The 14,454-nt window shown below is 48.5% G+C and overlaps 1 protein-coding gene across 19 annotated transcripts in view; it reads left to right on the top strand.

Annotated features, from left to right (window-relative positions):
• The window catches only part of LOC139361593 (disco-interacting protein 2 homolog C-like), a 190,779-nt gene that overhangs the window by 42,560 nt on the left and 133,765 nt on the right, over nt 1-14,454 (top strand). For 11 of the 19 annotated variants that reach the window (XR_011619143.1, XR_011619144.1, XR_011619145.1 and 8 more), the window contains exon 1: nt 10,227-13,150. The exons of 3 other annotated variants lie outside the window; for them this stretch is intronic. Coding sequence is in view for 1 of the 16 variants with exons in the window: in XM_071090192.1 (XP_070946293.1) it covers nt 12,546-12,609 (64 nt within the window). In the remaining 15 variants the exon portion in view is untranslated. Of the gene's footprint in view, nt 1-10,226; nt 13,151-13,310; nt 13,545-14,324; nt 14,407-14,454 lie in introns of those variants that run through there. 5 more of the 19 variants (XM_071090208.1, XM_071090207.1, XM_071090212.1 and 2 more) reach the window with 4 other exon arrangements.

Below are 14,454 nucleotides of genomic sequence, written 5' to 3'. Positions count from 1 at the left end.
GTACAGGGCATGTGTACACACCTGGGGGTGTGTGCTTATGTTGTTTTGTAAGCGGCAAATACGTGGCCCGATGCTTCTGGCGGCCCTGCGCCCGTGCTGAGTCCGTCAGTGGCTCTCGGGTTGGGGTCTCCATCTCCCCAGACAGCACTAGAGTGTCTTGAGGTTTCAGATTCTTCCTCTCCGGTTACTTGGGCCTCCTCAGACCGAACATCAGAACCAGCCAACTGCAAACTACAAGAACATTCAAATGCATCTTCAGTAGAGAAAACAAAAGCAATTGGAATAATTTTCCAACATGACCCCGTGGTTAAGCCGTTAGATACTCCAGCTAACAGATTGAGTCACTTTAAAATTCACACCAATTAAAATGGTTGTGAGAGTTGCAGAGCTTTACCGCTAAACCTTGAAATAATTGAAGAGTTCCGCTCCACTTGCTTACAAACTGGGGTTGGGGATAACTTTCAGTCCAAAGTAGTAACCTTCTAAATCCAGCTTAGATGCGAGGCTCCCACTCACACAGGAAGAGAGAGAGACCCTTGATTATTCTCCTGTTTCAGATACTTTCTCATTTTTTTTGTATCCTGATCATCACTTCTGCTTTTCCAATTCAAACTAAAGGGAGTTTAGTTCTGTTTTGGAGAAGCTGTGGTTAGTGGTTTCTTTTCATGGTTTGCTTAATCTCTTAAGTCTGGCACTTACATTTATCCAAATGGACTTTGCTTTAGTAAGACGGTGCCATAGCCCAGGGCTTCTCCCTCCATATCTGCTCCCCAGGAGGCCCACTAGGAATGGGCGCTAGAGATCCAGCCCCTCTCCGTGTGCCATTTTTCTTTGAGTCTAATGTAGGTTTGGCTCAGAGAAGAAAAGAGGCCTCCGGGTTAGGTGCCTCTGACTGCTTGCTTGTGAAATGTTTAATGATAAGGCGACTTCCAAACTAATTTTACACATTAATAGTTGTAACTTAAAGTATCACTGCAGTCATAAGAACAAGAAACACTCCCATAAAGTAGATAGGCAGAAAAAAGCCATAAAAGTTTAATAAAGTGCAAATAAAATGGTGTTGTAAGAATGTACAGTGGGAAATGTTCTCAGTCCAGCCAGATCGGCTGTGGCGTCCTCCTGTAAATACATTCAGCCACGTGTGGCCCTGATCGCAATCAGTACTGTGAATTGTGATCCAGAATGTTCTTGGGGGCCGATACCTGGACTGTGCCAGCAGCTGAGTCTGATTGGACGTCACGGCGGTGATGTGCTAGGCGTGGCCAGCTGGGCCGAGGGGTGGCCACCTGTGCACTAGCCACGTGCAGCTGTTATTCCTGTGATGGAGTTGCACGGGGCGTGGCCTGTCCACCTGGGCTACTTATAGTACCGGGAACCCAACCTCTGGTGGGTGCCTCCCGACATGGGAGCTGTCTTTTTTATCCAGGGCCCTCTGGCGCTGCAGACCCTGAGTGCACGGGGAGGCAAAGGAGGGCTCTGCTGGGCCATGGAGGTCCCCAAGCAGGTGGTCACTCATTGCTTGTGGAGTGGTCCATGGCCTGTGAGTTTATTCCCGGGGTCTGTGTGAGCGAGGTTAACCAGTTCACAGCTGGGCACTTACCCCTTACACAGGTGATACTAGTTAAAGTGGAATCTATATTAGCTCGCACGGGAGCGTGTGAGGAGCTGGGATGGTGGTGAGGCTTGGCCCTAGCACTGGAGCCCGGGCTCCTGACTTTCTGCGTCTTCCTGTTGCGGGGCCATCAGGGCCGCTGTGGGTCCTGAAGACAGTAGGTGCCATATGGACCAGGGGATGCGGAAGCCTCTAGAGGCTGTGGGAGGCAAGGAGACAGTCGCTTCCCCAGAGCCAGCCCTGCCGACACCTCGACGTTAGCTGGTGGGACCTGTTTTGGACTCCAGCTTTCAGAAATGGGAGAAAATAAGTCAGTGTTTAGGACACTAAATTTGGGGTGATTTAATGGAGAAATAGAAAACCAGCCCACGAAGGTGCACGCATTGAAATGTGCTGTGTCCAGGTGTTCACAGTGGCGTGAGGGGGATGGCGTCAGGGTTCTGGGAACTGTGCAGTTTTACTGAAGGAAGGGGGCTCGCCACGCCTTTCCTCATGTAACTGAAGGTATGTATGCCTGCCACACTGCCCAGGAGACAGGGACTAGAATTCTGACTTTATTTCTTATGGGAACCAAGGTCAGAACACGGTGAGGGCTGAAACGAGCTTCCTACAGCCTGAACTGGGCAGAGGAATCGCAAGTAGTTTGTGTTTTTCTACACAGACCTGTCCTTTCAGGTTTTGTTAAGTTCTGGAAAAAGGGAGAAGCCAGGCACACCTCGGCGACGGACAGTGTTTCTGGAGGTGGTGTGGCTTCAGCCTGAATGTGGCCGTGTGGCTGGGAGGCTCAGAAACTGCCCTCCAAGAGCACTCATCTGTTCCTTATTGCACTAATACCTCATTTACAGAAATCCACAGAAATTACAGAGCTGTGCGGGAGGCCTCTGGTCTGGATGGCTTTGTGTGGACCGAGGTCACGGGGTGTTGTCCCAAGTGCTTATCCTGATCTGGCAGAGGCTCTGTTCCCAAATGATTATGCCACAGTTTCAGAGCCTATATCTGAGTGATAGTCTTTTAACTTTGGTGCATAAAAGCAAACAAAGTATGTCTTGAGAGTCTAAAAATCCGTTTAGTAGCATGGCTGTAAACTCATACATGGGGCATTGGGATGGAGTGAAAACCACCGTCACCTGGCGTGGACGCTGTGTGGTATTCTGTGTGGTGGCCTGCTCGTGCCTTGAGCTCCATCTGCAGTGTGAACAAAAGCTGTGCATTTGAGAAATGTGGGCAGGTCAGCTTGCTCCTCCAGGGGCCTGCAGGCGTCCGGGCGAGGGGCCTGGGATGAGGCCACGTCAGTGGGAAGGAGCTTGGTTGTGTCAGCAGATATGTCTGTCTGTACAGGCCCGCAAGCCCGCCAGAACCCAGTTTTCTTTGGTCATCTAATGCCAGAAAAAAACCCATTTCTTAGAGATTCTCGTAATTTATGTTAATGAACCATTTGACCATACATAAGATGTTATAAATGCATGAGGCTTTATAACTTGGCAGATGTATAACTCGCATGTCATGATTGAATCAAACTGTTGAAGATACTGGTTTCACTTGAAGATTTTTAGCATTTTATGCGCAAATCAAATGCCAGTAGCATTTTGAAGGAGTATTTTGGAATCGTAAATACAGTGGGACACTGCTGGGTCTCTGCGATGCTGGTGAGGTGTACGTGACCTCAAGCTCTTGGAGCTTACAAATAAGATTCCTAAATTGTCACACCTGCAGTGCTGGAAGTCAAAGTGGATTTCTGTAAAGGAGGTATTAGTGCAATAAGGAACAGATGAGTGCCCTTGGAGGGCAGTTTCTGAGCCTCCCAGACTCCCCAGGAGGAAGCGGGAGAGGGAGCTGGGTTTGCTGGTGGCCCTGCGTGGCAGGTAATTACGTGCAATAAGGAACAGGTGAGCGCCCTTGAGGGCGGTTTCTCACTCTGCTTCGGAACTGCAAGTGGAAGACGCCCCAAAGTGGGGGTGGGGGGTGTGGTTGGTTATCCAATGGGGCCGGATTTGCTGTTGGCCGCTGTGTGGCAGGTCACTGCGGGGAGCGATGGGAGGTGAGTGGAGTGGGAATAGAGGATGCACCCTCCACAGCTACTGCTGGGAGTTGGCTCTGGTAGCAGACGGGGCATAGAGGGATTCCCATGAGGGGCAACACGGCCGGGGTCCCACGTGTGCTGGACGCTGAGGTGTGGCTATATGTGATCTCAGTCTCCACAGCCGTCCTGGGAAGTGGGTTCAGTCACCTTCCTTTCTCCCATTTGAGAAATCTCGGGCTTACAGCACAGCTGGGTGGGTTGGAACTAATGTCTCAGGCAGGACGTTGGCCCGAGAGCCCAGATCTTAACCCCCCCTGCTCTTTTCAGTTCACCAAGCTTGTAGAGAGGGGTGTGTGGTGGTGGGGGGTGGTTGAGAAACCAACACAGTAGAATGGGGGAAGGAAATAAACCAGGCAGGAGACACAGGCTGTGCTTGGGAGGTCTGCACGGGGTGTGGGTGGCACCTCTGGGCCTGTGAAGCCCGTTCTGTGCTCTCGGCTTGCCCAACCTTGGCCCTCAGCCATATGCTGTGCACTTTAGGTGAAATCTCAGTCCCTCGAGTGATGCGGGCATCTTTTCTCCCTGGCTTTGCCTCTCCTTAAATCATGGAGTCTCAGTGGGGATGGCGGGGTGGTTGGTGGTCCATGGAATTGGCCCTCCACTTCCCCATCCCTGTCCTGTCCTGTCTGGCCTGTTACCTGTGTCTGTGTCCCTTCAGAGCCTGCAAATGAGTGGAGGCCACGGCAGCCTCTCGCTGATTGGCCTCTCAACTTTTTTATTCATCAGAATCGTGTTAAATGCTGATTCCTAGGTACCCCATTAGACTGTCTACGCCTGCCTGGCATGGGTACTTTGGGGAAGGTACAGAGGGTTGTTGGGCTGTTCCAAGAGGGAATTTGCATTTGTAGAATGTCAGCTGTGGTCTTTCCAGCACTCTACTTTCCACGCCCACATGGCATTAAACCTGGAAGACCTCTGGGTGTTGTGCTGGTGAGGAAGCCCCGGCTGGACGAGGGGCTGCTGGGGCTCGGACTTGATTCCTGGGCTGGGGGCTGTGGGCTTATTCTCTTCAGTGGGTCTGCTGATGGGATGCCCTGGGAAGTCCTGCTGTGCACTCGGGGAAGGTGCAGACACACGCTCGGGAAATACAGACCATGGATTTAAAACTTCCTACTGGAATATCTTTTATGAGCAAAGTAATTTGCATCTAACTGTAGACAATCATTGCTTGAATAATTGACTTGTTTACCAAATTGGTCCTATGAACAGAATAAAGTTTTCATTCATGCCTTGTCTATAACGTAAATAGGAGCATTACCGCAACCTAAATTAGCTTTAAATTTTGTATCAGATTGCAGTCCAGATTACAAACGGCTGCTTGATAATCTAATTGATAAAACAGAGGAATTTAGTGCTTGGAACCCAGAGTGAAGGGAACAGAATTGCTTTGGTTTCTCAAAAGCGTGTGACTGAGGGGTGACCTGGGGTGAAGAGAAGTGGCTGGAGTCATTACACTCGAGGAGATGATCTGCCCCAGCCTTTCTCAGCTGTCTTCTGGATAAAACAAAAGGGCGATAAACAGAAAAATTCAGCACTGAGTTCATCTATTCCCTGAGCTTCTCATATGGTCATTAATGTGACTGGGCTGTATCTGTGAAGCCGTATAGAGGCACAAAGGAATTAGGCTAGAGTAAGGCGGCCGGCGACCTCTGGCGTCTGTGCCACGTGTCATTTCCTGAAGCCCTTTTGGGCGAAATGACAGTCGCAATGTCTGTTGTTCAGAGGAGTGTAATCTCACGTATGAGATACAGATTTTAAACGATGGAGATTTTAAACACTAAAGCCAGGAAGCTTGGTGGGAGTGGCTGTCTTCCGAGTGGTTTTCTGTGCTGCCATGGACGAGGCGTGGATGTGTCATCCGTTGGTGAGATCCACTGGTGAAGGGGCTAAGCAAACCCTGGGGGGAGGGGGATGAAACTACATCTCTTCTGGCATCCCTAGTAAATACGTTTTGTAAAACCTGTGAATTTGACCCTAACCCTGAGTGTTGAAGTCTGGTGCCGTGTCTTGAGCCCTCTTCTGCCTTGAGGGTGAGTGACTGTAAATGACCGATTCCTCAGTGATGAAAGTTCAAATTTAGCTTCCCTGAGGAAGCCAGACCTCAGTCACCCGTGTCTCCATTAACACTGCGGTCCCTACTCGGGTGGCTGCAAGTTTCCAGGTCCTCCTTGGAGACAGAGCCGTGCGGTGCTTGATGATTTGATAACATCAGCCACCTTCTGTCTAATCGCGGTACAGATGATTCTCCTACAAGGAAACGGATCTAGTTTCTTCCCTGATCATTGGAAGAAGCAGCCCGCCTAGGGACTGCACTGTCCTCTGCACTTTCACAGCGAAGCCTGTGTCTGTCTGCGAGGAGTGTCGTGTGTGTCGTGGGAATCGTGGGAATTGCCTCCTTAATTCTTTCTGCTTTTGAGGGCTCGGACAGCTCTGCCTGTTTCACCCGGGACGAGCAGCGGGTGGTCTCTGGCTGCTGTGGGACTCGGGCTTGGGGTGCATCATCACATCTGGTGACCTGTCCAGGTGGGCATATTGTCTTGCCTGTTGGCTGAGGCAGCTGTGATGCCATGGGGGTCATGCTTGTATCAGGGCCAACCCAGTTCTTCCCGTGCACACTTCTGCTGCTGGAGTGCCTTTCCTTATGATGACGTGTTGAATTAGGGTGGAGAATGCAGAGAGGCTCTGGGCCTCTCCTTCCCATTCTTACTCCCTGGAGCTGTGATGCCCGACAAGGGAGCCCATAGCCAGAGGCTCCTTTACATTTAATTAGAATAAAGATTTGATAACATAGCCAAACACATTTGAAAAGAGCTTCACAGATTAAATTCCGGATTCAGCCCTTCAGGCCCAGTGGCCACGTTTTGGGGCTCAGCAGCTGTTAGGTGGCTGTTGTCTTTCTGTGTTGGCTCAGCAGATTGGGACGTTTCTGGTTCAGCAGGCAGTTCTCTTGAATGGCTCTCCCTGTGGTGAAGGCACCTTGGCTGGAGAGCCTCGTGGGGATCCCTTAGGCCTCTGGCTCCAGCCAGGCTGCACGGTTCCTGTGCCCTGTGTCCTCTGCAGGCCCAGAGCTATCCCACCACAGAGTCAGCACTGCTAGACTTGGGTACTGTGTGCAGACAGCAGAGGGGCATATCTGGGTCTTGCAGGGGCTGGGGTGACTGGCCTCCTTGGCCAGGAGCCCGTCTCCGAGTCTTCAGGGGAAATGCATCCACCATCCACACCGTGCACCAGAGGAAAACTGTAGGCTTCTCTGTGGATGGTGAATTGAGATCATGCAGAGTGACTAGGCTTGGGCTCCTGACCAGAGTGAAACCTGATACCTTTAGGTGGAACCTGACATGCCTCCATGTGTACATGGCAAAGAGAATGCAGCGTTGTCAGCTTGAATCCAGATGTGCTCCCGTTTTGAGGTGGAAGGTTCTGGGAGTATTGGCCATTGGTGATTGTCCTGCCATGGAGGACTTTGAATGCAGGCACTGGTTTAGGATAACCCTGGTTTCCTGGTCCTGTATGTGGGCATCCCTGAATATCCCGGGCTGGAGGAAAGCAGGGCAGATGGGAGGGTGACAAGAGGTCAGGTGTTTCCAGCTCTGGGGAGTGATGCCATCAGACGGCTGAGATCAGGTGGCGGGGGAACAAAGCAGGGGTGCATGGAAATGTCATGTTTCCTGGGGCATGGGGAGGACCTGTTGAGCTCTATTCCTGGGCAACAGTTCTTCCATTCTCAGGAATCTGTGCCATTTGTAACTGAGTAGTAAATTCTAGAATTGCTCTAATTACTTACTGTTAAGTCCCCATCCCAATTACCATGAATTAGCAACAGTGATAACAGTTTGCCAGGTCAAACCTTGCTAAGAAAAACCAGTGGAACTAGTTTTAGTTGCCTCGAGTTCCCTCCAAATCGGATTCCTTAGCGGCTTATGTCCCCACAGCTGCTGCAGTTCTTCCTGGGCCTGGCAGGCACATTCCAGACATTCACATCTCAGGTCAGATGCAGGCGTGCATATTATAGAAAATCGCACTGTGTTGTGATTGGCTTGAGCTGACGTTCTCTAGGTGAGAGGCGGAGGCCGAGGACCTGTGAGGGACTGTCTTGAGTGTCCTCTCATTGACTTGGAGCAGATGCACATCTGTTCTTCAAAAGTTCTAATGGGATGAAATTAGAAATAGGAATTTTTAAAATTCATGTGTTACGAACTCTGTTCAGTGACTTCCTCTGAAATGAGAGACTATTTGCAGACGAGGCATTCAGACTGCAGCTCTCCTTAGAACTGTCCTAGACCTCGATGCCGTCCTTTGGCCTCTTCCTGGGTGTGGGGTGCTCTGCTTGAAGCAAAACCACGTGGTCTGTGCATCACTACTGCAACCAGCTCAATGTACACACCCACTGAGAGGGGGGCCAGATCACTTAACATTTTAAATGCATTTAACATTAAACCAGCAAGTCAGCCAGTGCTTTCTGTAACCAAGCTGCCTGGCTGATGGGAACCTGACACTTAATTTTTCGGAAAAGAATACTTGCTTCTGTGGAGTGTCAATATTTGTCTCATTTGTTGAGACTCTGCTCAAAGTGATGAACGTGTGTAAATTAGGACCCTTTTGTGTAAATTGGGCCACAGAGCTCTCTAGGCACAGTCAGGGGAGTAAACGGCTGTGAAAGATGTCGCCTGATGTGAGCCGTGACCAGGCACTTTGGAACCTGGGATCCCATCTCCAGCCTTTCAAAGGACGTAGAGGAATCGGCCTGATGTGAGCCCTGGCCGGGCACTTTGGAACCTGGGATCCCATCTCCAGTCTTTCAAAGGACATAGAGGAATATAAAATGCAGATGGGAGAGTTCATATTTTGGGCATCTCTGTTCTTTTGAAATCAAAGTGCAAAGAAAAAGTTTTGCCTTGAGGTCTTACCCCATCCTTGTTTTTCTCCTAAGGTTTTAACATTTTCTTAACTGCTTTTTTCTCCCCCGATCCTTGGGGAACTTCTATCTTCATATCTTCTTAAAAGATATGGTTAAATTCAACACTGAAATTTAAAAACATGCATTCATATTATTTTTCTTTAAACTGATGTATCTGACATTGGTGAAGAACTAACTGGGCGTATTGGTGTATTTTTATTTTGTTGAGATAGTCTTGCTGTGTTGCCCAGGCTGGAATGCAGTGGCGCGATCTTGGCTCACTGCAGCCTCACCTCCTGGTTCACGCCATTCTCCTGCCTCAGCCTCCTGAGTAGCTGGGATTATAAGTGCCTGCCACCATGGCTGGTTCATTTTTGTATTAGTAGAGATGGGGTTTCAACATGTTTGCCAGGCTGGTCTTGAACTCCCGACCTCATTTGATTCACTCACCTTGGCCTCCCAAAGTGCTGGGATTACAGGCATGAGCCACCACACTTGGCCTGGGATATTCTTGATTGTAACTGTAATAGATCCCTTTAATAAAAACAAAACAGAACAACAACAACAAAGAGCTGTCTGAAAAGTCCCAAAATTAAAGAGCTCACTTGGACAGGGATTAAAACACCAGTTGAATGGCCCAGCACAAACCATAGTTACATGGGCCACTCGGCCTGTTAGATCCTTAGGGTATTTGAAGTCGTGGGGATATTTGCATTTCTGCTTCTGGATATCGTGTCAGTATGAATTCGGCTAGTGTTTGAGGGCCAGGCTCAGATCCAGGAAAGCAAGAGCCCCTGCCCTCATGGCACTTCTCTTCCGTGTGTGTGTGTTAGGAAAATAGAAAGCATAAGATATTTTTTTCAATGAGCTGGGAAGATGGAAAAATAAGCTTAAGATGTTAACTTGTTCAGAAGAAGGGAAGTGCAAGGAATACTCAGCTTTGTTGCTGCTGAAGGAGGCCCCTGGCGGAGGATGTTTCAGAGGTGGGGTTTGTCTGAGAAAGGTGGTAAGAGGCAAATAGGATGCCCCATCTGGTTTGCCAGAGATGGGGAAAGTCCGTATCCCCAAAACAGCCTCAGCATTCTGGCAAAGGCTTTGGAAAACCAGCTAGGGTGTGGGACGTTGTTGGCTGCTGGGTAGAAGGAAAACATTGCTGGTCCTGAGGACTGTACTGTTCTTCCACTGCTACTTGAGGCTGGGTAATAAGGGAAAAAAAGGTTTAATCGGCATACAGTTCTGTGGGCTATACAGGTTTCTACTTCTGGGGAAACAGAGTGGAAGGTGAAGGGGAGACAGGCATGTCTTCACATGGCTGGAAGGGGAGAGAGAGTGAAGGGGAAGGTGCCATGCACCTCCAAACAAGCAGATCTCAGAACTATCATGAGGACAGCACTAGGGGGATTGTGCTAAACCATTAGAAACCACCCCCATGAGTCAGTCACCTCCCACCAGGGCTCACTTCCAACAAAGGGTTAGAGTTCAGCATGAGATTTGGGTGGGGACACACAGCCACACCATATCAGGCTTCCCATTCTTCTCCTGCACATGCTTCGCAAATGGTTCTGTCATTGGTTTTTGTTTTTGTTGATACATAATATGTGTACATATTTTCAGAGTGCATGTGATTTCTTGATTCATCCCTATATTGATGAAATCTGTGTACTTGGGATGTCTTTCACTTTAAATAGTTTCTTTTCCTTATGCTGATAATGTCAAGTTATTCTCTCCTAGCTGTTTTGAAATACACAGTAGATGACCCACTGCCATCCCCCTGCTGATTTATCAATAGTAGGTCTTGTGCTCCCATTAGGCTGTGTGTTTGTGCCCGTTATGAGCCTCTGCCTATCCTGCTTATGAGTGGACTCTGCTGGGCCCTGTTGACCACCTACTCTTGGCCTCCATGAGATCTGCTCTCAGCTCCTGCTTATGAGTGAGAACATGCTCCGTTTCTTTGCTTGGCTTGTTTGCTTAACGTAATGTCCTCCAGCTCCATCCATCCTGTCTCGGATGACAGGGATCTCAGCTGTATGGTGGAGTATTGCTCCTGTGAATGTTCGGGCCACATTCCCTTCATCCCCTGTTGACGGGCACTCAGGTGATTCCAGATCTTGGCTGCTGTGGATGGTGCTGCATTGAAGCTGAGAGCAGTCACTGGCTTTATACTCGGGGGACGTGAGCCACTTTGATGTTCTCAAGCAGCCATTCCCCAAAGTCCTCCGTGGAATGCCGCTTTCCTTTGTGCCCATGGTTTCCACTAGGATGAAGAGCTGGGAAGGGGCTTCGAGTGAACCCTTGGGTTTCTGTCTTTAATTGGTACCCAGCTGCACTGACCAAGTGGGGGTCCCAGTGACCCTGGACACTACCTCACATAAGGTCCAAAGATGCAGTTAGGTTCTTTTTTTAACTTAAAAAAAAAAAAAAAAAAAAAAACCCTTTTGACCTGGTTAAGCTATAGCATTATCAGTTAGTGTTTTTCTTATTGGAAAGGTGTATATTTTATTTTCTAAGAAGGAAAGAAATCCTGTTAAATACTCTAACTACAGATTAAATCATGTCAAGGAAAGAGGTACTATTTTGGGGGAAAATTATCCCTTCATGTCAATGATCAAGGAGAGGACTTAGATTGTTTAATTGAGTTAATTATGAAATCTTAAGTGGTTTTGAGAAGATGAGCTGTGGATGCTGCAAGACATGAGACTGATGGTGATTTAATGTGAGTCAGCCCTGACAGAATGTGGCTAATATTTAAAGCTTGCTCCAGTATTGCTTGATAGATTGTAAGTTAATGTAAAGATCTGTTTGATGTTTTTATTTTACAAACTATTATGGAGAAAAAGTTTGACAGCCAAGGAACCACCTTCAACCAATTTCTTCCTACTTTCTCTCACTAGAAAAATTTGTCCTGTTAATTCCAGAATTTACTTTTGGAAAGTTCCTGTAAGGAGAGCAGAGGTATTGGTGATTGAATAGTGACTTGAATTTAGGTGAAGATCGTTAAATATTTCATAGTCATGTTTGTCTTGGTGGTTTTAGCAATTTTATATTAAATTTAGAACTGCGAGTGAAACCAAATGTGTTCTTTTGCTTTTGTGATACTCCTTTGTATGACTATACTGGTAAAGAATGATAAAATGTGTATCGGGTATTTTTTCTGTGTAGATATTAGGATTTTGAGGGGAACAAATTAATCATTCTTCTAATAGACATTGTGCTGTGTGTTGGGTCCTTTGTATATTAGTTGAATCACTATAATGAGGACAACTTGAAAGTTTGTTTCTATACAAGATCTTTTATATGCTGACTTGTGTTACGCAAAATCCTTCATCCTCTAAGAAGACTAAGCAATGGGTTGGAGGAGAGGTTTAATCACCCATTAGGTTTATTCTAAATGCCCAGAATTGAAAGCAAGTACGAATTATGTTTTTGAAGTGTGGTGTGTGTGTGTGGTGGACTCCTTTTTAGGTCATGGGAGGGAGGTAAAGCAAAGATCAGATTTGCTGATAAACATTTGTGCATATGCTAGTGGAGAAGTCATATGACTTGACTGCACCTGCGTACTCTGATTGTGGTTTTGTTAGTGTCTGTAGCTACAAGCCACAGCCGCCTCTGGGACTCACCCTGAGGGGCTGTGATGAGGGTTATTACAGAGTTGTGTGTCTTAGCGAATGGCACAAACGGTCTTGTGGGCCTACTTTGGCTTCGTTTGAATCTGTAGATTGTTAAACTAAGTTTAACATTTTGAGGATTATAAATTGTGATTCTTGTCTAAGAAGAGGTTTCTGTTGTCTCTGAAGACAGGAGCCACAATACAGATGGTCCCTGGCTCACAATGGTTACATTTGTGATTTTTTTTTTCAACCTTGTGATGGTGTGAACTAGTCACACTCAGTGCATTGTTCGGCCCGAGATGGGCTGCCTCTGGATGAACCCATTGTAAGTTGAAACTATGATGTCAAATGCACTTTCTATTTAGGATATTTTCAGCTTACGCTGGGTTTATTGGAACAGTTTCATCCCACGGTAAGTCAGGGAGCATATATGCTCATAAAAGTAGAGAGAATCTCATAGATACCATGAGATATAATGTCTCTGATGTTATAGAGATACGATGAAAACAATCAAGTGGGACTTGGAAGCCTTGGAGGGACTCACATGGGCGGCTCCTGGAATGCAAACGTGAGCGCCACTGGCTTCTGGATGTGACATCTGTGCCTTCTGCTTAGCCCAGTGGGTTATTGGCTGCTCCCGAGGGCAGAGAGGTCCAGCGTTCCTGTGTTTAGGTGTTTGAGCTGCCTTAAGAGGCTAGGTCAATTCTCACTGGTGTCTTCAGGGCTTTAGGTCTTCTGAACAAGCAGGAGGAAGGACGACTTTGTAGAGCTTTGGAAATCTCAACGGACTTCAGGGCCATCCCCCTTGGCAGGAGAGAGCTCCACTGGAGGTGAGCAGGGTGCCATGCGTGCCTGTGCTGGGCCCAGACGTGTACGGACGTTGTGAGGGCCACAGGACGCAGATCGGTCTTGGTTCACAACTGGTGTCAATGGCCACGCAGCATTTCTGCCAGGTACATGACTGCGGGGACTTGGGTTTTGGGGTGTGCGTCCTGGTTGCCTAGTTGCTTGGAATACCCCCATTCAGACCCCAGCCTGAGTCACCGTGACAGGCCTCCCGCTTCACACGCCACACGGAAGCCGTGGCGTCGGTCACTGATGCCCACCAGCTGTCAGATGTGCGTATGTATCTTCCCTGGTCTCGTGATGTGTCTTGTTTTGAGGTTATAGTAAACGTTCTTTAAGAGGGGTTTTGGATTTTTTATGTTGTTTGCAAGGAGGCAGCAGGGAGTGCTTGAGCAGTGAGATCCCCTTCCCAACCAATGCAATTTCAGATCACAGCAGATAATTAGGGCAGCGGAGCTGTGGGATCACCTACCCAACCAATGAGAATTCAGATCACAGCAGGTAATTACGGCAGCGGGGTGGGTGGCAGAACCCTGAACTGTGGCTGTTTCTGGTGTCTTGCCCCGGACAGAGTGTGCTGGGGCCTCCGTGGTCCTCTGTGGGGTGGGTGGAGCACATGAGCTGGGTGCTGCTGGGCTGTGACTGGCTCCCCAGTCCGGGGTTTATGCAAGACTCGTTCTTAAGACAACTTGGAACCCAGAAAGCAACATGAAGAGAACGGGTTTGTGCGTTTCTGGATCCTTGGTGCTTCCCAGTCTCAGACGCTGTGCAGGCTCTGAGGGGTCTCGCCGGGAAAACTTGAACAGTTGGCCCCCGGGGTGGAGTGGGGCTGCAGCGGGTCTTGCAGAAACTGGAAGTGGGGGTGAGTGTGGCAAGCAGGACCTTTCAAATGGGCCCAGCAGGCTGCATCTGTGGAAATGGTGCCACCTAAAGCAGGGCTGTGGCCAGCAGGGCCTGAAAGGCTACAGCGGGCTCTGTTTCTGCTGTCTTGAGAGAGTCTCTGCATGGTTTTCCTTGGTCTTTGTCTATTTGGAGGACGCTTCCCCCTTTCTTGGGCTTACCAAGCCTTCTGAGCTGCCTTGTTGAGTATGACAAAGCCCTGAGAAGGCATTTTTATCGCATAATTATGTTATCCTGGTGGCTGGATAAATGACCTGCAAATGTGGGTGACTCAGTAGCTCTGAGGGTGCTCAGTATCCAAGACAGGTGGGAAGAAAATGTTCAGGCAGGTGTCAGAGAATCTGTTCTCTGCTTCACACTGGGGTCCTGGTTTGCTGACAGTCTTCGCACTCGATCCAAAATGGGGATAATGAAGTCTCACGGATTCGGCTTCAGCTGAGAGCTGCCTCCAGCACAGTCTTGTGTGAGTAAGAGTTTATAGGTTTGGTGCAAAGGGCGGGCGTCAGTTGAT

Source organism: Macaca nemestrina, unplaced genomic scaffold, assembly GCF_043159975.1.
Source record: "Macaca nemestrina isolate mMacNem1 unplaced genomic scaffold, mMacNem.hap1 Scaffold_67, whole genome shotgun sequence".
NCBI classification, from domain to species: Eukaryota; Metazoa; Chordata; class Mammalia; order Primates; family Cercopithecidae; genus Macaca; species Macaca nemestrina.
This window is presented reverse-complemented; position numbering and strand designations above follow the sequence as displayed.